The following is a 26,035-nucleotide window of genomic DNA, read 5'->3' as shown; positions in this document are numbered from 1 at the left end:
GATAGCGGTTACAACAAATGAGTTACCGAGGAAGGAAGTATGGTGAGAAGGAAAGCTAAGGAGAAGGTTATCGGCGGAACGAAGAGTGTAGGAACCTGAATCTAAGAATTTAAATTGATTTTTAAGATAGGAGGGAGAATTGGGATTAAAGAGGATGGAATATAACAACTTCAATGCATTTGCATTCCGGCGAAGTCTAATAGGAAGCCACTTGAGTTTTTTGCGAAACTGGGAAACGTGGTCGTATTTGCGTAATCCGTAAACAAAACGAATGCAGAAATTTTGGAGACGCTCAAGTGTATTCAATTGCTCTTCACTAAGATCAGTGGTACAGGCGTCAGCGTAGTCAAGGAGAGGAAGGAGAAGGGATTTAGCTAACGTAATTTTGGTAGAAATCGGTAAGAAATGCCGTAAACGTCTCAAGGAACTTGCTGCAGCGTAAAGTTTACGACTTGTTTCCTTTAAGTGGTACGACCAAGACATGGTCGTGTCAAAGTGAACCCCTAGATTTTTGACATTACTTTTAAATTCGATTATGGAGCCATCTATATAAACTTTAGGCATGCATGCCCAGTCAATGCGCGAAATTAAATGGGAGCTACCAATTACAATAACTTGACTCTTGCTTGGGTTAATTTTTAGACCATACCTACGACTCCAAGTCGAAATTCTTTCCAAATCGGTATTAGTAGTTAAGAGTGCAGAGGATAAGTTTTCAAGGGTTGACTGGGTATATATCTGGAGATCGTCAGCATACATGTGATAGAGAGAAGATAAATTCTTGGTAATAGAATTTATAAATATAGCAAATAGGAGAGGGGACAAAACGCCACCTTGCGGAACACCTGCGACAACATCACACGAGGACGATGATTCGTCCTCCATTAATACATGCTGTCGGCGACCGTGCAAGTAACTATGAAACCAATCAACCACTGTAGGAGATATGTTAATAGAATGGAGCAGTTGTAACAGTATGTCGAAATCGACGGTGTGATATCATAGCATCATTTATTTATTTATTCATATTAGACTACTAAGTAACTTATGTAGTGGGTAACCTATGTAACTACCCTCTGTTGATTGAAACGACTCACAACACAAGTAAAAATCCGTCCATCTGCAGCATCGCAGATGGCAGTCGGGTAAAAAAAAAATATCTTTTGACCATACTAGTTTTATAAAATCTTAAATATGTGTTCCTTTAAGGCTTAAATAAAAATATAATATTTAATTGCAGTAGAATATTATAGGATTTGATATAGAATAGAAATTATAAGTATATTAATGTTGGTAGGGAAAAATCTATATAATGGATCTTTATAAAAATTATTTTACGCATACCAAACATGAAACATTTTACGGCGTCATTTTCCTACGTTTTGACTATTAAACCCCTCGTCACCTGCTTCATGAGATGTTTTATAGTTTACGGTAGATATTTTTAACTATCACGCATAAATAATGGTAATAGAAGCCTCAGTGTCGATAGATCGACGGATAAACATCTGTAAATAATTATGATAAGTTTGTTTGTTTGAAAACGCCAATCTCAGAAACTACTTAGGTAACTGATTTTAAAAAATCTTTTTTTTCTTATTATATGTGATCTGTAAGTTTTATTATAATACTAGATTTCCGCCCGCGGCTTCGCCCACGTTTTCAAAGGAAAACCCGCATAGTTCCCGTTCCCGTGGCGGAAATCCCACGGGATAAAACCTATCCTATGTGTTAATCCAAGTTACCCTCTATATGTGTGCTAAATTTCATTGTAATCGGTTCAGTAGTTTTTACCTGAAAGAGTAACAAACATCCATACAAACTTTCGCCTTTATAATAGTACTAGCGGTCCGCCCCGGCTTCGCCCGTGGTACATATTTCGCAATAAAACGTAGCCTATGTTCTTTCTCAGGGTCTAAAGATTATCTGTGCCAAATTTCACCAAAATCGGTCCAGTAGTTTATGCGTGAAAACCATACATACATACATACATACAAACCTTTCCTCTTTATAATATTAGTATAGATTAAGATTATGTACCACGGCGAAGCCGGAGCGGACGCTGAATTTATTACGAATCCTACTTTATCTTGTGGATAATATGTAGGTATGTAGTGCTATCCAAGAGGGAGGCTAGGGAGTTGTACTTAGACCTTTTTCAGACATAAGTCCTTCACAACGAAAATGCTTCTCAGTCAATACAGCTGTTGTAATAGCACCTAAGGTACCCACTTAGTTGTGAAGGCAAAAAAATACTTAGTAAATTCGCTACGAGTACTAGGTAACATACCTACTCGTAGCTATAAGAAATTAATAACAAGTGAACCAATGTTGTTCTATAAATGAATGAATGAATGAATTTACAGGAAGTAATAGGGTAAGACAGCCACCAAGCCCTTAGGACCTAGGGCACTAATTATTCTAGACATTTAGAGCTCCCACATCTCCTAGCAACGCAGCGTTGGACTCTCAACAAAAATCTGGCGTCACGAGCGGATGCCAAGAATTCGCCTGTTAAGTTTGTCGGACGATGTTATTTCTGACGTACTCCTTATTGATAGCGTGTAATTGATCGCTATTTATTTCATTTGTTTTATTCTCGTAAACATATTATGATCGCGGTGAGTCTCCGCGCTCGTGTAAACTACGCAAAATTGTATAGTTCGCTCCAGAAATAACGAAGAATGTACATTGTACAAGCCTACAGTTTATTTATTATTATTTTATATGTATCAGTGACTTTTTAAACATACATATTTTGTATTTATAGCATAATTAAAAGTCGTAAAAGTAGATTTGGGTCTTTGTTTAATGTTTTATCACCTTGTTTTCCCCTAAAGATCTGAATTTTTTCGTGGTGTAATAAACGCAGCTCGGTAAACTACATCGTTTTATTTAGTTTCATCCCTTGATCAATGAGCTTTACCTTCATAAATAAAATAAAACGTAACACCATATATACTTAGCATTACTTCAGGCGATATTTATGCTTAGATATAAATTTATTTATTTGTTACAAAGGATAGCCAACAATAATTGTTAACACTAATTAAAGACATACAAAGAGAATACAATTTAACATATCAAGTGCAACAATTAATTATAGGCTAACACCATATGGTTTTAAAAAAACGGTTATGAACATAAAAAATAACACATTTAGTAGATAGTTACGCTGAAAATATACCTTTGCGATTGAAAAATATCTATAAGTTGAAAGAAAATCTTATTGTCACAGTTACTAGTCTTCCGCATTTTATAGCTTTCCTTGATATTCTATCTCACAAACTCGTAGCTCATGTCGTCAACAAATCTAAAAATAAGAACACAAAATATCATTTTTTATAATTTGGAACAAAAGTGCTTTTCATAAAGACACAGTGTATATTCTATCGCCGACATCTGGTTTAATCTGCATTTTTTTTTATTCAATGAACGCGCTAGTCATTCAATCAAATAGCAAATTCGCGACTTAGACTAGACTTAGACTGCGACATATCCACAAGTTTACAGTTTCCTAACAGTTAAGGTTTCCTGTTCATTCCACATCTATCATCAAACCAATGAAAGCTGCATATCTCTCGATGCGACAATTGCTCAAATGATTTGGATAATGTTTGAACGGGCGCGATGATTGCATTGACGCAAAAGACATAATTAGGCAGATTCCTTTCATCCCGGAAGATGGATGACGGCTCTACCTGAATGGACAATGTAAATGTTGGCAATCGTTTCACTCATAATTGTGTGTTATTTATACATACATGTAGTTTGTATGTGTATTTATATAAGTACACGGGGAATGAAGGAGGGGGATAAGATAAATTTAATTTGCATTTGTCAAAATATTTCAAACTCATGATTTATAACATCATGAATTTAAATTAAAATATCAATTGATAAGTTTGTCATGACGAATTGTGAAAATACTATATGGCAAAGGGTATGAGCAGTTAAAATATCATGATTGGAAACTGTAGACGCCTAAAACTCGAACGCATAGAAAAATATTTTAGGTTTAGGTTATCACTTTTAATTTTTAAACTTAATAATTAACAGACACATCATAATCTGAACGTTTGAACGATTAGCACCTCGCAAATCAATTGAGATAAAACTATTCATTTTATTATTATAATTATCGTATCTAATCGTATCTAGGTTAAGTGTTCTGTTTAATTTCAATTTATAGATTTCAAGGAGCTTCACTGAGAGCTTATTAACCATTTGCTCTTTAATGATTATAGTTGTTGAACGATACTTTAATTTAGGTTGAAATTATTATCGTACTAGATTTCCGCCCGCGGCTTCGCCCGCGTTTGCAAAGGAATACCCGCATAGTTCCCGTTCCCGTGGGATTTCCGGGATAAAAACTATCCTATGTGTTAATCCAAGTTACCCTCTATATGTGTGCTAAATTTCATTGTAATCGGTTCAGTAGTTTTTACGTGAAAGAGTAACAAACATCCATACATCCATACATCCATACATCCTTACAAACTTTCGCCTTTATAATAGTATTAAGATAGTATATCGTAATGGAAATGATTTCGAAGAATAGGGAAGTTGGTTTGTATAGCTAATAGCTAATACTTAGTAGGTATTTTTGCATATGCGGAATTATTGTTCATCAAATATATCAGTGACATAACATTTTATGAATATGAACGAAAAATATTTGAACCTATTATAGTATTCATTATAATATGTATAAAATAAAAATTATCATAATAATTAATATATTACATGCTCATGACATTTTATCATCACGTTACATGTAATTATTACCTACATGTTGGCTTGCTTCGCATATAAACAAGCTGAATACAAAAATTTTTATTAGCTTCTAAAGCATCTATTTAAGAGATTGGAAATACCCAACCCTACTGCATCATTGCACCTATACTTTCCCAACGCATTACACCTTTACCCTATAAATTCCGGGACCACGTTAAAAAGAGCAATAGCGAAGATTACGCAAATGTCAGCATCCGCCGATAGCGGAATGTCGACCCACATCGCTTTGTTCCGCAAATAGCGAGCGGCCCGCGCCGGATTTAGCTAGGCTCGTCTTATCAACTGACTCATGCCTTATCAACTTATGGATTAAGTTTTTGAACTTAGAGAAAGATCAAATTATGAAATATGTGGATTTTTAAACTTTTTTAGTAAAAAGACGTGTTAGACAAGACTATTCGACTTCTATTTAGTCTTAAAAGTCGTCATTATTCTAGTATGTGGGAGTCAAGCACGCTTCGGCCACAGAGCCAGATTGCATCACAGAAAAGCAGCGTGATATAGTATCATGCGAATTCTACTGTTTCGTTAGGTGATTGGGGAGCCAGCGGTCCGTGAGCCAGTGCAAATGTTCATGGCAGTGGTGGCGCTAACCATCAGGGGGCCTCCAGCTCCTTTGCCAACAATTACCCTGTTATCTATTTTCCTGCAACGTATCCATACTAATATTATAAATGCGAAAGTAACTCTGTCTGTCTGTCTGTTACTCAATCACGCCTAAACTACTGAACCAATTTGCATGAAATTTGGTATGGAGATATTTTGATACCCGAGAAAGGACATAGGCTACCTTTTATTGCGAAATATGTACCACGGGCGAAGCCGGGGCGGACCTCTAGTATACAATATTTTTAACTATACACTGATATGGCTACTACTTTTATCATTTTCCCTTGTTTGCTTTCCCTTTATATTATCTGTTGCCTTAAATATTTATCGTTAGTCTCTCGTATTTATAACAATATGTTTATTTAAAATACTCGTGAAAAGTCAACATTGCAAATTTCAAATTTATTGCACAACATTTTTTACTAAATTCATTATTCAGATATATATAACTACTTGACTTTTTGCACGCCTCATAAGCGAAGCGTTGAGGTGGGTACTACTGTCACTTCGCGCAAAACATCTGATTTTTCAAACTTAAAATGTCTTTATGTATCATACATTGCACTTGTAAGATAATACATACACACACATATTAAGAAAAAACACTATTTTTAACATTCATGATATTTTTGATGTCATTTTTGTTATTTAAACTAGTTAAAAAACAGTTTAAAAAAGTTCTGTCTTGGACGTCCGTGTGTCTGTATGTGCGGAGAATTTTCTTGTTAACACGATAGCGACCGAAATACTTTACTAATCGAGTCTCTTTTTTTCTCTTACGCTAGGAATAGAACCCTTTCATTTTTCAGGGTCTGATTCGATGTGGTTTAATTGTTATTAAATAAACAAAAATAATAATTAATAAATAATTATTAAAAAAAAATTATGAGGCGTGCACTTTTGGATTTTCCAAATTATTTTCTATTATAGCGCTTACATTGGAGAAAATAAATATTCAACTGCGTCTTTTAGCGGTCGTCCTGACAGTAGAGATAAATTAAAAAATATTAAAGCAAATTTTATTTCAAAAATTTTAATTGCAGGTATTTAATATTTTACGTCTGTTAGGTAGAGTTTGGTGACAAACACCGTGACACAAACATTTTATAATATGACATAACCTCAGAAGATAACCATGATATAGAATAATTATAGCATTGAAATGAAAAATATACCTATGTATGTTCCAGCCTTGATGTTAATATAAATAGAAAAATATTTTACTACGAACGAAGCGAATAGCAAATAATATAATTTTTTGGTTATTTCATATTTGTAAACATAAACAACATTTATAATTTGGATAGATGTTTTTTAAACAACATTTTTAGATGTTATGTAAACAATATCTCAGTATACAGTGTGGAAATTTTCGATAGGCCCTGGAGGGAAAGTACTTGAAATACTGAAGATAGCAAATTTTGCTGAAAGGAAACATTCCTTTATTTTTAAAAAGGAATAGAACTGCATTCAAAGATTTCCGAAAATTCACTTGCATCGACCGGGAATCGAACCGATCGTCCGTTCCGGCTTCGCCCGAGATACATGACGTTTTCTCACCATTGAAAGTTGCATTTGCAGATTTGCTTATAGCAACACATTTGGCGTTACATTTTTATATAGTTATGTCACAGAGATTATATTCGGCAACATCTTCTCGCGACTCTATCCTATCCTATTAAATAAGAATTTTTCTACTCGAATATTTGATTGATTCTACCTTCTAAGTAGACTGTAGTTTGTAGAGGCAGATTATCTAAATTTATAAATTTAGGTTTCAACTCGCAAGCAAGCTTCAGGTCCTAGTTAAAAGTTACGATCCTGGTGATAGTAAAATCAAATAGGTACCTAATTGTTTCTCCTATCACATATACGTTAGAAATATGTGCAAACCATAAATACTACCTAGTTACCAGGTTATTCATTCATAATGCCACATCCTGTATGCATGAATTATTTTGGAAATAATAGAAACATTTTTATTTTCTTCATTATTGGAGCTAGAGGATCTAATGTCTGAAAAGATATTTAACTGACAGCGTGAATCAGCAGGCCCTCTTTCAACAACACTGACCGTATCCATAAACAACTAGCGAGCGGAAGCTTTCCGATGCCTGATATTTTAAATTGTAAAATATTTTGATTAGTTTACGTAAAGTTACAAGTATCTAGTTCAAGGTCTAGACTGAAATGTTATAGTCATCGAATTATATAGCTTTTATAGTAATTTAATTCAAACATTAAATCATCAGAAAATCGTTTGTAAAACACTCTACAAGCTATAAGTATCAACAGAATACCTTATCTACGCCATCTAAACTAAGACAAATTAGACAACGAAATTCTCATTATAGTTACAATTTTTGAAAAAAATAAAATCACATAAAATTATCACGTCCTATACAGTAGACAAATAAAATTTTCATCGTAAATTATATTTTATCCCGTAATCGAACTGACATTAATTTACCACTACACCTGAAACCTAGATAAATGCCAAATACATTTGTCTATGTCCCCATGCCCCAAGTGCCCAGCTCGGTCCCGTCTCGTGGGACAAATGACTCAGTTAATTTCAAACAACGAAGAAACCCAATATGCATCGCAACTGCTCGCCTTGCCAAATCTATTCTTGCAAACAGATGATCATTCACAACTGACTATCAACTTTTTCACATTGTAATAGAGTTTAAAATTTTTGAAACCATCAACTATGGAGTATAATTAAAATTTCAGTTTAAACCAATACAAGGTTTATTTTATATTGGCGTTAAAATCAAAGACTGATTTAATGGCATAGGTACACGTTAGTGGTGTATCGGTTAATCGAATGTCAAAGTTTATATTTGGATATTTCAATATTGTTATAATAAATCTGTAACTAGGTACTGAAGATGAAAAACCATTTTTTAAATTATTTTCGGGTTCAATAATACACGCAACGCTTTTTAGCAGAGATCAAAGTGTGCATTAAGAAAAATATGTACTTATTTATCGCATTTTTTAATTGAAACAAAATATGTAGCTGTGAATACTTACTAAATACCTATTGCATATCACGGAACCCCATATTATTATAAGAAAAGATTAGCACTCGGCTGGAATGAATTTATTCTGGAAGTATGATATTATTATTTTTATGAATGAGGAGAATATATTATATTAATACTTATTTATAACAAGCTCAATTCATTATAGTTTATACTGCGCTTATCTTTATAATTAAAATGTTCCAGATTTATGAAATATTTTTAGTAACTGTTTATTTTGAGTACCTGACAATTCAAAAGCGCTTCTAAAAGCGAAATGTCTTCGAACTAGATAGTTGAATTAATAAATGTTTGAGCTTACCCGTACATATTCACATAAACACCGGAAAGGATAAAAATGTCTATACTCGGTCATTTCTATAAATAAATTCAGCGATTGAGACGTCTCTGCCCCAAATCTGTCAAACTGACACATTTACGGAAATCTGAAAGCGCCATCTGTGTCAACGACTTGTAACTAACCAGTGGCTTTTTGTAAGGAGACGCAATTAGACCGTGCTAATTATAGTAAATATAGATTTGTTCACATGATAACATTTTAGGTAAATTTTATTAAAAAAGTAAGTAAGTAGGTATTCATATTTGAATTGATTAACTTTACGCCACTTTGCATGATTGGCCATCAATGTTTTTCAAAAATATTTAAAACCTATAATTTACATAGGTCAGGATTGTCTGCCCTAAAAGACAAGTTCACAGACATACTTACCTTCTTGTATTCTTAATATTATCTGCTCAATACTCAATATTGTAGACAGACTGTCTAATACAAAATGTATTGTACAATACAAAATGCACATAATTTTATAATAGAAATTGTAAGACTTAAGACAAAAATCGAAAAGCAAAGTCGATACTGCAATCGATTCACAAATCGCATTGCTGCCGCGTGATTCATAATTTACAATAATAGCACCCGCTAGGGAGCTTCAGTCTTAAATATTTTGACCAACATTGAAAATTATGATCGTGAAAATTTGTACTGAAAATAAACATAGATTATGAGATTGGAAACTAAATAATATTGCAAGTTTCTTGAGAAGCGCGGTTTATGTGCGTATAATATCTACGTCAAACTAGATATTTTAGTAAAACTACAAGTAAAAACAAAATTACATTCGATCTTAGATCTGTTTCAACTGAATTCTTTCAATAAGGTAGTCCTACTCTAAATGTCATCTGTTTTATAAGCTTTCCAGAAATGTTATCTATTGTTTTATCTACTTTTTATATATAAAAACAGGCAGATGTTTGACCACAGGGGCTAAAGTGGTGACGTGGTTTACGAAGGTGGTAAAGTACAATAAAAAAATAACAAGTAGCTGATTGGATTTTTTTCAAAAATAGGTCATTCAAAATATGTATTAAATACCTAAACAATATAAAACTTCACCAGCATACCTACGTCATATTAGTATTTTCACACAGAACTTTAACAAAATAAACGAACACGTATGTTCGCAAGCACGCCTGACGCCGAGACAGATAAGGTCAAAAAACTGGGTAACTCTGAAATAGCAGTTGGCTCTGGCTGCCGTGAGCTCATGAATCACGCTTCCTGGCCCTTCGCTATTTATACGTCACTCCAGCTATTTCGGTGCTACCTGAGGATTCCACTCGTACCAACATAATAATATTATATTGCTGTACAATTGATAATTGCTACTTCCATTGTTAAAGTGTGCAGAAAGGATGCATGTTCAGAAAATGACATAATATGTTTGATATGGTCAACTTATAGCATTCACATTCTTTTAATAAATATAAATTTGCAAATAATAATTATTTTTTTTCTATCCTTTAAAAATACATAAATCGTAAACCTTCAGAAACTTGTGTTCTCTTGTCTCAAAGTTCAGTCTAACGTTGACAATTTTCTAAAATATATTTCTTTAAAAATGGGAAAAATAATTAATAAAATTTCAACGGGATTAATATGTTTGTGAGTGATCCAGACTTGAATGTAAACACGTTGTGTATTAACGTGGAGACACAAATCAAGATCAATGTTGTAAATTGCTCGTAATTAAAGGAACGATGTCGAATTAGTTAAAACTATATTTAGAGCAATTTGGCAAATTTTGGTTGCGACTTGTTCAATACATTTGTGTAAATTGCTTTTTAAATTACTGGTACGATATTAGCCGTTCTATACAAAATATTATATTAATTGAATTTATTGAATACATATTGATTATTTCTAGGAATTCTTTTGGACTAGTTTTAATACATTGGTAAACATGATTTTTCTTCACATAACATCGTAACGAACCTATTTCCTATATTTTATTTGGATTAGATATACTTATAATTACTCTATGCCCAAATCTCTAATCTTTTACATCAAAGACCTGCAGTTAGTGGAACAGCGACTGTAATTTATCTCACAACGAAGTGAAACAAGCAGCAATCGATGTTAAATTTGTTCAAAGTTTAGTTCTAAATGGGTCTCGCTAATTTGTATTATCAGCCCGTTGGTGACTAATGTCTTCAGAGAAATGAGGTATAGTGTACAAGTGAGCGACATTTAAACGTTAAATTCTTGAAATAGGTATAGGAAAAGTATTTCTTGTAGCTTGGTCTACCTTGGTGAACAAACAATAAATAATTTGCTATTATTTATTGTTTGTTCTAATGTGATAGTAAAGGATTTAAAAACGAACATCTAGATTAGAATAGTTCATGCTTCACTTTTATTATTCACTTACATTAACCTTTTCAATAACCTTTTATGGTAATTGAGTGTTATTATTTCCTCTAATTGGTAGTTATTCCAACGTTTTCAAAAAGGCTCTTTTTTAAATTATTAAAAAATAAATATCATGTTTAAATTAGTTCTTAATTCACGCAATTAATCAGCTTTTAAAAGATCTTTTTAATACTATAGTCGCTCCGCCTTTCACTATAAACACAACTCATCGCTACCGATATAATCGTTCGACACCTGCCAAGAGACAGCTCAGTGAGGCGTGCGAATTAATTCCTAGGTTTGATTTAGTTCACTCTGGGATATTTAGTATGCAGGTGACAATAGAAGCTTCCAGCAGGTGCTACAATGAAATATGACTTTAGGACAGATATAAAGTATATCTCTACTAATATTATAAAGCTGAAGAGTTTGTTTGTTTGAACCCGCTAATCTCAGGAACTATTGGTCCGATTTGAAAAATTCTTTCAGTGTTTGATACCCCATTCATCGAGGAAGACAATAGGCTATAATATGATCACACTAAGACCAAAAGGAGCGGAGCCACGCGGGTGAAACCGCGGAGCGCAGATAGTACTGCATAAACAAACAAATATTGTTACAATTCATAACCATGTCGAATCTTTTCGGTCTTCTAGAATGAATTAAGATGGAGTGGATGATACTAGCGACCCCAACATAAGCTTACGTAAAGCGCTTTTCACTGTGATAATATATTTTTCTACGCTTGCAATTAATAATGTATCAAAAGAGCTACTTTGCAGTGTAGGTACTTAGTGTGAAGAAGAATTTTTGAAGCGGTCGCTTCATGGTAATACCGTCACGTCATGGAGTAAGGCGACGTTTTAAAAAGATAGCTCAAAGTATCTTTGAATCTTGCCAAAGAAGTTTCGCTTCTGACACACGTGCACGAGTGCTCGGCACACACGCTGTTTTTTTTTAATTTTCATGTGAAAGTCAATATAGATCATAGTACTATTTTTTTATTATCGTTATAGCTATGAATCCATGTAATGTTGTTGAGTTTGGTATCAGTAAATTTCGATAAAAAATTTCTCAATATTTTATACAACTTTGCGAGCTTTTGAAATAAAGGTAACCTATTATGCAGGTATATCTGAAATTTATTTCAGCTGAAGTAACATGTTATTCTTGTTTTAAATCATCACGTTTTATTCGCAATAAATTCAACAACGATAAATTCATCTCTATCGAACTTTTCCCAATATTTATACTAAATTTCAATTGTGATAGGTTGTGAGCACTGATGAGGCGTGATGATGATAAACGACTGATGGATCTGTAATTTATTTTCTTACAAATATCTACGTAATGCAATATTGCATTTAGGAAACTTTTACGTAATGAATACGAAGATATTACAAAGTAGAGGACTGAATCTAGATTAAGAATTTTATGTCTATCTTTGAAGTATTAATTATGAAGTATATTCATGAATGGATGAAATAGACATTATTACTGTATCGACTATATTACTATTTTCTATATATATAAAACACAAAGTCAGCTTTGTTACAACACTTAATATAACGCGAGATCTGCTGGACCAAATTTAAATTTTCATGTTTGAAGTGTCATGTTTGAGCATATACACATACACATACAGCACTGAAAACTCGAGCAAAATGTTTCATAAAACTTCTTCCTACATTATTACCTTCAGCAGTCATACCGGGCTAGAATTGTATTATCTGTGCCGTGGGTGATCGAGCACCGCGGGAGGAATGCATTGACGTCACAGATGTAAGTAAATCCTGGTAATTGCACTTATATCCGCATCGGATACAGACGAAGCCGTTTTGTTTATGTTGTTTTATTCGCCTTTTATAAGAGAGTTGCCAGATGTTGAGACGTAGAACATTACGCTCATATATTGAGCTCGGACAGTTTGTAAGGTGTTGTGAATGGAGATATTTTTATTTAGTTATTGTAGGTTATAATGAATAAAATAAAATAAAAATAAAAATAATCTACTTAAATGTTTGTTAAATAAATTAATGTAGGTATGTAATATAGGTCTTTGTAAATTGTTAAATAAAACATTTAATTCTTTTTTGCAGTCTTTATTCTAAACAATAAACCATTTTTTTATTAACAATTGTTTATTTATCTTATAGACAAGACACATTTATTAAATAGTTATTCAACACGTTTGACTTTACTCAAAGGTGCCTAACCATATGCCTAACAAAACTTAAAAAATAATTTTACACAAATTAAGTGGCAATACATAACAACGTAGGTACTTTAAAAGTGTATATCATTTTAAACTATAAGTACAAACATATTATCATATCCTGAATTTGAAATTTTTATAGCATTCAAATCCTAAAAAATCATCCGCGTGATCGAATATTTTGTATTAAATAATCCAAAACTAATAAACATTATGTCTAGTCTTGCTCGGGTCGCCATACATGGGTGCCCGCGCGCACAGCAGCGGGCGGAGCAGCTCCGTCCACACCGTGCCTAGGATACTGATCAGACCGAGCACTGATAGACCTAGCAGGAAACCCTGGAAGAAAGACATTCTATTTGTATACTGTTTTAGGTCAAGCTGTTTATTTAAAAAGAGCGTGTGCGCCGAGCACACGTGTCAGAAGTGAAACTTCTTTGGCAAGATTCAAAGATACCAAAATCGTCATCTTATTCCATGATGTGCCGGTATGACGTGAATTTGTAATTTTACTCTCAACGCGCCTAAAGAAGTTTCACTTCAATATTTTCCCGTAGATAATCATTTTGTAATCTGAATCTTGATTTGAAAAAGAATAAATCACTATCGATTTAATTTCGTTATATCTATGTTGCGTCTGAATATATAAATATTCGATGGAAACTAAATAGTCAGTTTTGATGGTTCAAAACAAAACTACGTAGCTTCTGGTGGTAAGGACCAAAATATTATGTCGCTTTTATATTTATCCAAAAATAAAGTGAGTATTATGCAAGTCTGTTTTATTTATGGAAGAATTCCTTACAAATGTACATTAGCATAAGGAGCCAAGCCAATCTATAAACAGAGAACTAAAGCATCTATTTCCACTCACATTATTCATAACAATAATTGTAAAAGATAAAGTGTAACGTTAAAACTATTGAAACGCAAGAGAATCCATAATTCTGAACAATACTTCAGCCTTCCAGTACAAATGGCAACCGGCCAACGGTCCGACACCTCACGTACCATAAATCATATAAACTTCAACTGTAACTTATTTGTTATACAACTAGTGATTAATATTTGAGTATTTTAATAATGTTTTATGCCTATACGTTGCAGAGGTTATTATATGAAATATGATTCTGCGGCTTTTATTTGTATTAGAGCAAGTTCTTTTAATTAATAATATTAATATTTCTATACTAATATTATAAAGAGGAAAGGTTTGATTTTTTGTTTGTTTGTTTGTATGAATTGAATAGGCTCCGAAACTACTTGGCAGATTTGAAAAATTCTTTCACTGTTGGAAAGCTACATCATTTCTGAGTGACATAGGCTAGGTTTTATCCCGGAAATCCCACGGGAACGGGAACTATGCGGGTTTTTTTTTGAAAACGCGGGCGAAGCCGCAGGCGGAAAGCTAGTCATTGATACATTGTTGAATCTATATTAATGTTATGATGCTGAAGAGTTTGTTTGTTTGCTTGATCGCGCTAGTTTCAGAATCTATTGGTCAGATTTGAATAAATATTTCAGTGTTAGATATTAAAAAAAATAAATTGAGGAAGGCTATAATTATATTATCTCGATTAGACCAATAAGAACGGGTTAATACTAATCTAATCTAGATCACTAGATACTAATCTAATGTAATTACTTTAAATGAACTAACACATAAGAAACAAAAAAAAAGTAAATATACTATACTCATATTGAGTACTTACTACACTTCCTCCAAGATCCGAGAGGAAAAGATTCCAGTCGTAGTTATACTTCTCTTCAAACACCGAAACCATCATGTTGTTGAAATGAATGTAAATCTGTAATGTATTCATCTATATAAAAATGAATAGCCAAATTGTTTGCTAAGCGAAATCTTTATTCAACAAAGTCAACATATTACATAAGTATAGTTATTAGATAGCCAACGAAAATACATTTTATTGAATTAAATGGATAGAAGCTTTAAAAGAGTAATCAATGAAGCTTTGCCGATTCTTCTTTTGTAAAAGTTATAATAATCTCTACAAATAATAATGAATTTCTATTTCCCTTGGTCACGGCTTCACGCTTGAAAATATGGACTGATTTTCACTTGTTGGGTTCGTAAGTAAGATTAAGTTAGATTGGGTCAGTTTGCGCCAAAAGTTAGTTAAATTAAAAAATCTTAACAGCAGACTTCACGTTAGAAAGTTCTCAGGAAAACAGGACTATGTCTGGGTCAGCTAGTAATTAATAAAATAAAAAAGCACCTGTGTCTGCAACTTAACATCGCTCACAGCAGTAGACCACGTGTTGGAGCTCACATCCCACGCGTAGTACTTCTGTCTGTCCGTCACGAACGCGCTGTACAGCAGCGAGCGGCAGATGCGCGGACATGTCTCGCATCCGTGGTTTATGTATTTGCTAGAATATTATAATCATTACTGAAGTTTGATTAATAACTTAACTGAAGAAGAAGAAGAAGATGGATGAGGAAGAAGATGGAGTTGGAGGTGAAGATGACGATGATGATGAAGATGAAGACGAAGATGTAGACGAAGATGGAGATGGGGATGAAAATGATGATGACGATGAAGATGAAAATAAAAATCTTTTAATAAAAAGTATAGGATTACTTGACGTAGGAAGAAATGAGTCTCCTCATATCATTGAAGTTGTTACAGTGCGGCAACGGACTCTTCATCCAGGGCCCGGAGCAGTTCACGTCTTTGGCCACTTCATCCCAGACGAATTTTGTTGTACACTGAAATGATTCAGGAGATTAATTTGGATCAAGGTCTCAAGGTAAAAAAACTCAAATAAAAGCAGCTTTTATTTAAGGCTAGCCATAAATTTATATCCTTATATAATTAGACTATCTTGCTATTTCTTACCATATTATTACCATAAATTTGTCCATAGTTTTTGTGTAAAAGAGTAACAATAAATGGTTTTTTTTTTAATATTACCGGTAGCATCTACCAATATTACTTTCGATTGATATTAATTCGCTTTAAGGCTAGGCTAGGCTAGGTGGCGCTGCCGCAAAGTAAACATTACGCTCCGTTAAAAATAATAATTAAAAATATTAAAAGTGGATAAAGTTTGAAAGTATACGTATTAAACTGTTAACAAATATGTGTTTTTCAAGTGCAAATGTTATCTCCGAAATATGTGAACTCTAAAGTGAATTAATTAAACATTTTATAATGCCGTAAATACTACTGCTGTGATGACGATATGTTTATGAAAACAATCTATTAACTAGAATCTTACACCCAAAAATAACTGGAAAATCTCAGTGTGATAATTAAGAATAAGAAGTGTTATACAGAGGTGTTTCACAGGTGAATAATAAACAATATTTCCTGTGAAAACCGTTATTTCTTCAAGTTTTTAAAAATACCTCCAACACTAAATAACTGAATGAGACATCTAGTGGCGAATAGCGAAAATTTCTCTCACAACGAATGAAGATCTACTTATTAAACTTAGACTCAAACCCATAATATGTGATGAGAACTTCCCCAATAGATGGCGCTATATTAAAAAAAAAAAAAAAAATAAACAATTGAATCACAGCCGCTCCCCAGTAGATGGCGCTAAATAAAATAAAATAAATAAATTTATGAATTACTATATAATACTCAGGATAAACAACAATAAAAACTGCAATTCAATAACTAAATTTATATAAAAGCTCATTAACACTCAGAAATGGAGAATGCAGAGAAGGAACTGTGTGTCAGCAACGTAACCCTAAGAAAAAGGAGAATAAATTAATCCTCAGAATCCCTAAACCTTTCTTTCACATCACTAACACCAAACTCGCAATCAAGAAGCCTTCAAGACATCTCTACAAACAGCTCCGATGAAATCGAGATTCTTAAAGATGAAATACAAAAACTAAATATTGAATTACAGAACGCCCTAAAAAAGATTGACTCTTTAACATCGGAAAATATGCATCTCAAACAACAAAGTGCGTATCCAAACTCCAACAAGTCCCCGGAAAAAGAAAAAGGCTCTTCAGATACTCACTCTCCAGAATGTCCCCAGAAAAATACACAACCAGCAAATACTACAGCCTCTCAAATCAATAACCAAAATGGCTTACCAAACAAGAAAAAAATGTCGATTAATATTGCTTCGGGATCAAAAAATCTTACAGTAAACAATAGTATAGAAGACACGAAAATAGAAGATAAAATATCTATAAACTTAAAACCGAAAATAATAATATTTGGAGATCAAAGCGCTCGTGGACTGTCAAAATCTTTAATAAAATCTAGATCAAAATTAGAAAATAATGACTATATAATAACAGCTTTCATCAAGCCCTATGCAACCAGCGAACGAATCTTAAGTAGCTGCAACAGTGAATTTTTAAAGTCTCTCTCTTCAGAAGATATAGTAATACTTGCAATCGGCGCTAATGACAAGAATCCTTTTAATCTGTTCTCAAATTTATGTAATACACTACATCAACTACGAAACCAAACAGTATTTGTTACACAGGTGCAACACAATCCTTACTTAAACGAAAAATTAATTAATTATCACTTAAAAACTATAATATCTAATTTTAAAAAATGTAAATACCTAAAAATACACACATCACTATATTATGATACTATTAAAAAATTAAGCTATCATGCACATTATCTAATAAATTTAACCTATACATTAAATACTGAAATTGACCACTTACACTTCTGCACATTTCAATCAAACAAAAAAAATAAAACAATCCCACGCACAACAATCCAAGCGAAGATAACTAACTACTTTCAAATATTAGGCAATAATACCAATATGAATAAAACATTTTTTCGTCGAGCAAAATAAATATGCCAAACTTACGATAATTCACCAAAATATAGCCGGACTTCTCAGTAAACAACAACAAATTGAGATGGCTCTATCTAACTTACATAATGATTTAGGTGATATTGACATAATTTGCTTCACAGAAACCTTCCTGAAACATGGATCAGAACCAAATGTGAGAATAAGTAATTATAGACTAGCTTCATACTTTTCTCGGCCAAACCAACGCCGTGGTGGATCTTGCATTTTAATTAAAAATAACCTCAAATACAAACTCATCCATAACCTCATTCCCCCCACACTTCTTCAATTTGAATACTGTGCCGTTGAAATAATTAAATTTAACCTCATAATAATTTGTATATATAGAACACCTACACCAGACGTATCTACATTTTTATACAACTTTGAACATTTATTAAATAATATTTGTAAAAAAAACAATAAAAAAGTTATTATCTGCGGTGATTGGAATATAGATACACTGAAAAATACAAAAAAAGCTAATGATCTTCAATCTATTCTCAGTAACAACAATCTAAATAACCATATACAAGTACCTACACGTAAAAACGCCTCCCTCGACCTTATAGTAAGCAACATACCAGGGGCCCAATCGGGTCTACACTATTTAGCACTTTCAGATCACGAAACAGCACAGTCACTTTCAATAAATCTAGAAATTAACAACCAAGTAAAAGACAACCCCACTTTTTATTATAAAAACATACGAGATCATAGTAAGGAAAATATTGCAAAATTCATAGATAGTATCTCAAATTTATCGTTTTCTGAAGTATATAACTACCATACAACCAATGAAGCGTTTAACAATTTCCATGACACGATTACATTATTTTATGATCTTTGTTTTCCCATACTTAAAATAAAACATACATGCAAACACATAAAAAACCAAAAATTATCTAAAGGTATTAAAAAATGTTGTATAAAAAAAAGAATTCTATATCTAAAATATCACCAATGTAAACATAATAAAAAACATAACAAATATATTTACAATCGATATAATTATATACTCAAAAAATGTATTAACAAAGCACAACAAATAAATAATCAACGATATATTCTTAATGCTAAAAATAAAAGTAAAGCTGCGTGGACTATAATTAATGGACATACAAATAACAATATATTAAAGACCGAAATTGATGAGATTTACGTTGATGGTAAAATGTATGCTAAACCAAACGAAATATGCGATCTATTTAACAAATACTTTACGTCATTATCATCACAATCAAAAATTACAAACAAAACCAATGATAACTCTTACCCTAATATCCCTCAAAATTCTAAAAGCATCTTTCTGTCACCGGTAAACGAAGAAGACATTTATAAAATAATTATGACGCTAAAAAACACTAACTCCGTAGGTTATGATAACATGGAAACTAAAGTTTTAAAACTGTGTGCAATTTACCTAATTACCCCTCTAACATACATAATTAACCTATCGCTGACTGAAGGAATATTTCCCAATAAATTAAAATTCTCAATTGTAAAGCCACTCTACAAAAAAGGATTAAAAACAGATATGAGCAACTACCGACCCATTACTCTAATTCCCATATTATCAAAAGTCTTTGAGAAAGTTATGTTTCAGAAAATTGAGAATTTCTTTACATTTTGCAATATTCTTAAAAAAGAACAATTCGGATTTAAAAAAGATAGCTCCACCACCGTAGCATGTTTTTCATTAATCAAACAAATTACAGAATGCCTCAATAATAAAACACTCATTAGTTGTGTATTCCTAGACATGACAAAAGCTTTTGATTTTGTCTGTCACAAAACACTACTGACTAAGCTGTCGTGCTATGGAATTAGAGGTAACGCCTATAATTGGGTTAAAAGCTACCTAGAAAATAGACTACAGTGCGTGGAAATCACTAAAACCGATAAATCCCACCAAAAATCATACAGGTCTCAATATACATGCAATAATTATGGTACACCACAAGGCAGCATATTAGCCCCCCTCCTATTTTTGGTATACATTAACGACCTCCCAGATGCAATAAACGTAGACAGTATACTTTTCGCAGACGACACTACACTTATAATAAAAAGTAAAACTAAGGAAGACTTAGAAAGGGACATAATTAAAGCTCTAGACGACGCTATAAAATGGTTAAAACTGAATAATCTCCAGATTAATATGACTAAGACAAATATAATTAATTTCCAATCATATAATACAAACATACAACTTGACATAAAATACGAAAATAATCAATTGACTACTGTTAATGAATGTGTATTTTTGGGTATAACACTAGACAAATTTTGTAACTGGAAACCACACATTGCAAAAATTATAAATAAATTGGATCGTTTTGTGTATGTACTAAAAAAGTTGAAACAGACGATTAATTTAGATGTTGCTATGATCGCTTATCACGCGTACGTATCATCGGTACTTAGATACGGCATAATAATATGGGGTAACTCTGTAGCAATACAACCAATATTTAAATTACAAAAAAAATGTATTAGAGCAATGTGTGGAGTTCATTTTATGGATAGCTGCAAACCTCTCTTTAAAAAATTAAAAATCTTGCCATTACCTTGTTTATACATTTTGGAAATATGTTTATTTGTTAAAAAAAATATGATCTTCTTTGAAAAATATGATGAAACAAATACTACACGACACAAAGAAAGATTACGCTCACCTAAGATCCGCCTTGCACTATATAGAAATAATGCGTATTGCATGGCTATAACTATTTATAACCACTTACCCATAAACGTTAAAGAATTGAAACTGAATTTTTTCAAAAATAAACTGTATAGACTGCTACAAGCTAAAAATTATTATAGTGTTAAGGAATATTTAAATGATCGTGACATTAATGTATGAATCCTAATTGAATTTAATTGTAATTTTATGTGTAATTGTTTTATGTGTAATTTTTAGTGTTAAGGAATATTATTTTATATGATCGTGACATTAATGTATGAATCTTAATTTAATTTAATTGTAATTTTATGTGTAATTGTTGTTGTAATTGTTTATTAATGTATTTTGTGGGTAATTTTGTAATTGTCTATTAATGTATTTTATAACTTGACTGTATTAATTTGTAAATTTTTGCACGCCATTTAAAATGGCAGTATATGCGATAAAAAAAATTTTTGTGTAACACCCTTATGAACCATATACGAGCAAATAAATATATTTGAATTTGAATTTGAATTTGAATTTAATTAAATTTACCACCTGCGGTGTTCCCGAACAACTACGATATTGGGACCTTCAAGAAAAGATTGGTCGGTTAAGTAGCTGTAACACTACCAGGGTTACAAGCATTTATGAATGGTGATCACCATTTAACATAATATGGCCTGCCCCTTTGCAAACTGAAAACACGCGGGCAGACTGAAAATCAGCGCTGTTCGGGTGTTAAAGCCCACAGCATTACCGATTGCTATAAAGCTTTTCTTTCGAGATTTTTGGTTGGCAATAAAGCTTTTCTTTCTTTCTTAACAATACGTGCACGTTATTCTCCTCAAAACGAAACAACGGAAGCAGTTACATAGTTAGCGCTATAGTGGGGCTCTTCAGTGCAGGGTGTGTGGTCGTCGCTGATCATGTGGTAGAGCTGCACCGTGAGCTTCACGTCCAGCGTCTCGCCCGTGTTGATGTACAGGTAGTCAACCAGACCGCCGTTGTATACGTCCACCTCTGGGAATATTACGTGTAGATTATTTTTATTTTACTCAACAATTATTTGAGAATTTTTGAAGTGAAAACTTCTTTAGCGGCGTTGAGCACTTTTTCTGTAATGGGTATAAAATCTTAAACTCGCGTCAGGACACGTGACCTGATCGAAAAAGCGTAAGGGCGCGGGCACACGATGCGTTGCGGCGCCGCACCGCAAAGATTTCACCGTGTCAGTGGGCACACGAGCGGTGCGGCGCCGTAACGTTGTTCTGTCGCAGCGGCGTCGTAGCAGCGTTGTACAGCGTGTCCTTCCTTGTGACGCAAAACAACTGAGCGGTGCCGCTCCGACGTCGCACCGCATTCACCCCTCCCCGCCTCGTCTTGGTGGTTACAAGTCCGGTGCGGCGCCGGAGCGCATCGTGTGACATGCCACAGATATTTCTATGTAAGACGACGCAGCGACACCGCTCCGGCGCCGCACCGCCGCCGCAACGCATCGTGTGCCCCCGCTCTAAGACGGATAGATATCAAACATGCTCAACGTTAATAATCAAGTTTTCACTTCTGCCGGCACTCCCGGAGTGCAACCCGTCTTTTTTTTTAAAAACGGGTTTTCCGTTCCATTAATCGAACCCCTCGATACCATTCTATGATATTTCTATTTCTAAGAGCAAATATTTTTACCAGACATTAACGAACTTTATTTGCGTAGACTTGAAGAATGAAATAAAATTTTTTATTTTTATTTTTAGTTAGCTCGATTCTCGGTTGAAGCAAATGAATTTTCGAAAATATTTGAATACAGTTCTATTTCTGTTTAAAAATAAAGGAATGTTTCCTTTCAGCAAAATTCGATATCTTCAGTATTTCAAGTACTTTCCCTCCAGGGCTCATCGAAAATTTCCACACTGTATTACTTGGTACACATTTATTACGCTAAGCTTCCCACGCTAAAAGAGGACAAGTATTTCATTTCACAAACCAGTATACGGTTCCCTCTCATAATGTACATGCACATGGTAGCCCGGGGGCAGTACACTAGTGGCTGTCGCTATATCCTCCGCCGTGTGCTGCAGCGTCACGGAGTACCCGCGTGCTTTGGATGCTTGGATGTCTCGCCGGCGGGGCGTCAGGGTGAAGCACCGACCCGTTATGAAGCCTAGCGTTTCTGTTAACTCTACGTCTGTTTGACGAATAAATAAAAAAATGATAAAAATTCTTTATTGACAAAACATTTTACATTTTAAGATATTGAAGTCTCTGACTCCTAAACTATGTAAAAACCTGTATGTCAGGAGTCAGAAATGGAATAGTTAGTAATTAGTGAAAGTACTAAGTACTAAGTAGTGGTTAGTTTTGCGTACGAAGCTCATTATTTCTGTTAGTTTTACGTCTGAGTGACAAATAGTTAAGCTGGCTTGGTATTGCGTATAGTAACAAATTGACTCAAAAAGTACTAACTAGATGGATTTGGATGGATCGGATAAATTTTCCTTCAAAATTCATAAATAAAGACCAAACAGAATAGAGTAAACATTTGAATTCTACGTACTATCTCTTAAAGAATCCAAGCCGTATTGAACAAAGAAATCGTCTTTATTATACGTAATTTCATCCCAGAGCTTATCGAGAGGAGTGTGGGAGAAGTTGAAGTCCCTCCACATGGAAGTGTAGCGAGGATGAGAATACAGGCCATACTCCTGGAACAAAAAATACAAGATTACGAAGCACAACAATAATTATATTATGAGCAAAACGATATCTTAGGGCTTATTGTTAAAACAAAATATACGCGATTTCTGGATATTTAGCATGTTTACTGAATTAAGGCTACTTTTGGTGATGGAGAATGTTTAAGAGATTTTCATCTTTAATATCGCGTTTTCTATAGGTTCAAATTCAAATACAATTTTCGCTTACATAGATGTAGTTAGGTAAAAATACTCGTAAAATAAGCGTGCTGATATTATCTCTATCACTTTCCATATATTACAACAAACACAGATTCCTTTGTTTTCCAGATAATTAAATGAATACTAACTTCAAGCTTATGATACTTATACGGCGGCTCCCGACAGAACGTTACACTGGGGTAGAGGATGGTCTTGTTGAAGTCGAAGTGAGTGTGCGTCGTGATCGGGATGTTCGTCAGTTTCTGGATGCACGATATTATCTGGAAAATAATATTCTTAGTGTATTGCTCTAAATATTAGTTTAGAAAATCTACTAAAATACACTATTTAAAAAATATACACCCCGAGTACCTATATTATAGTTTTCTTTTGCATTTGCAACTCTTGAATTTGCCATTTTCAATAATCATGCCAATATTTTTAGAAATAATATGTACATATGAGAAGCAAATTAGAAGATATAAAGATAACACGAGACATCAATATTAATATGTATTCACGCTCATAAAAACATCTTCACAAGTCTACTCTATTGCTATTTGTTATAGATATGTATTCTGGCTCTCCTTTTTCATTTTGTATGATTTAATTTCGTATGATACTAGGTAGGTACCGTATATTATATTTTGACGTGCTTGTTTAATTTTTCAAAATAAACAGAAACATTCAAATATTCATAAAGTTTGATATTCAACAGAAGGGAACATTTTACAAAGGAATCAATACATTGTAAAGTCCCCACCTGCTGCACCACGACGGCCATGCAGCCGATCACCACCACCGTCTTCACCAGGTTGGGTCCTCGGAAGCAGTCCACGCACTTCTGGCGTAGTGTTGCCACGTGGTCTATACTTTGCTATAAAATTTCTTGTAAATAATGGAGCAAGAAACAATGAAAGAAAAGGACATTTGTTTTATTTTTCGTTGGGAGTTTTGTAAATAAAGTTTATTTTTACTTTCTAAGTAGTTGATTATTTTATATCCCTTAAAAACAAAGCGTAATTGCGCTTAATATTATCTATTAATTAAAAAAAAAAATAATTCCCGCATTCTTCAGAAATTGAAACATTCCAAAAAAAAAAACTCTGGGTGGATGGGGTCCGCACGTTTTAAAAAAAAATACACATTGAAATAAAGGAACAATCCTCTCCTATATGATAATTTAAGTAGCAATAGTTAATTTTTAAACATACCACTTCCTCAACTTTGATAGTCATCTTTCAATAATTTTTACACTGGAGCAACCTTCCTCACGAACGTAACAATAGGAATAAAATATGAACTAATTACGTATACAAATTAGTTTCCTATCTAAATTGAACCATGTTATGTTATACGTCGATTATAAATCATCTGCGCGATGAGATACGGATATTAAATAATAAATTATGTTTCGAGTTAATTTGTGTCGAACAAATTAAGCGGTGGAGCTTTTGCCAAATTAGCGATATCTTGTACTTATTAGATATAGTAATATAGGTAAGCAAATAAATATGATTGAAGTGTTATATCAAAATTACATTTTATCCGACTACGGCAATACGACGGCAACTTTATTATGGGCTTGCTAAAATAATGTAGATGCAGAGATGCTTACAATTTATTTATAACGAACAAAAGAATAACGTTCAGAATTAAGTATTTATTTTTTATCTGAACTATTTATGTAAAAAAAAATATTTGAATTTGCCTAGTCCTATCCTATCCTATCCTACTAATATTATAAATGCGAAAGTGAGGATGGATGTGTGTGTTTGTTACTCTTTCACACAAATACCTACTACTGAACCGATTACAATGAAATTTAGCACACAATACACATATAGAGGGTAACTTGGATTAACACATAGGATAGGTTTTATCCCGGAAATCCCACGGGAACGAACTATGCGGCCTGCGGGTTTTTCTTTGAAAACGCGTGCGAAACCGCAGGCGGAAAGCTAGTATCATCTAATAGAAGATTGGTAGGTAATTTTGCTTTATACCCACTCTTAAGAAAATTTTATTTATTTAACGAATAAAAATAAATTATATAAATACGTAAGTAGGTAATTCTTCATTTAGTTTAATATTCACGCAACCGAAGCAAATACCCAAACTGAAAATTCTGAAAAAAAAATGTGTGCGTGTACTAGTGTACACACGTAAGAAGTGAAACTTCTTTATGACCTTATTTTTCAAAAATTAATTTACTATACCTATTACTTATCACAGACTAATAATAATATACTACGTATACAACTATTATGCAACTTTACAGAAATACGTCGA

The 26,035-nt window shown here is 33.2% G+C and overlaps 1 protein-coding gene across 1 annotated transcript; it reads right to left on the bottom strand.

The window, feature by feature from the left end:
- Positions 1–13,512: 13,512 nt before the first annotated feature.
- On the bottom strand, positions 13,513–24,602 carry ppk17 (amiloride-sensitive sodium channel pickpocket 17). Its single transcript, XM_089703003.1, has 9 exons — positions 24,507–24,602; positions 23,893–24,024; positions 23,404–23,551; positions 22,834–23,034; positions 21,724–21,872; positions 15,967–16,094; positions 15,601–15,754; positions 15,073–15,168; positions 13,513–13,699 (listed from the first exon to the last, which is right to left on the bottom strand). Exons 1-9 carry the CDS (start codon positions 24,525–24,527, stop codon positions 13,562–13,564), a joined length of 1,167 nt encoding a protein of 388 aa, XP_089559129.1. The 5' UTR covers positions 24,528–24,602; the 3' UTR covers positions 13,513–13,561.
- Positions 24,603–26,035: the final 1,433 nt, after the last annotated feature.

This window comes from Colias philodice, chromosome 13 (assembly GCF_061535455.1).
Source record: "Colias philodice isolate Cphi_HAF_F1 chromosome 13, ilColPhil1 Martin Lab GWU primary, whole genome shotgun sequence".
NCBI classification, from domain to species: Eukaryota; Metazoa; Arthropoda; class Insecta; order Lepidoptera; family Pieridae; genus Colias; species Colias philodice.
Note: the sequence above shows the minus strand (reverse complement) of the source record. Positions and strands in the feature narration are given on the sequence as shown.

Excerpts from the sequence above, each read along its gene's own strand:
- ppk17 (XM_089703003.1), bottom strand. The coding sequence starts at position 24,527 with ATGGCCGTCGTGGTGCAGCAG. Across the intron at positions 23,035-23,403 it reads CTTGGATTCTTTAAGAGATA|ACGTAGAGTTAACAGAAACG; the intron begins GTACGTAGAATT and ends TTCGTCAAACAG. Across the intron at positions 13,700-15,072 it reads CGGATCTTGGAGGAAGTGTA|GGTTTCCTGCTAGGTCTATC; the intron begins GTAAGTACTCAA and ends TCTTTCTTCCAG.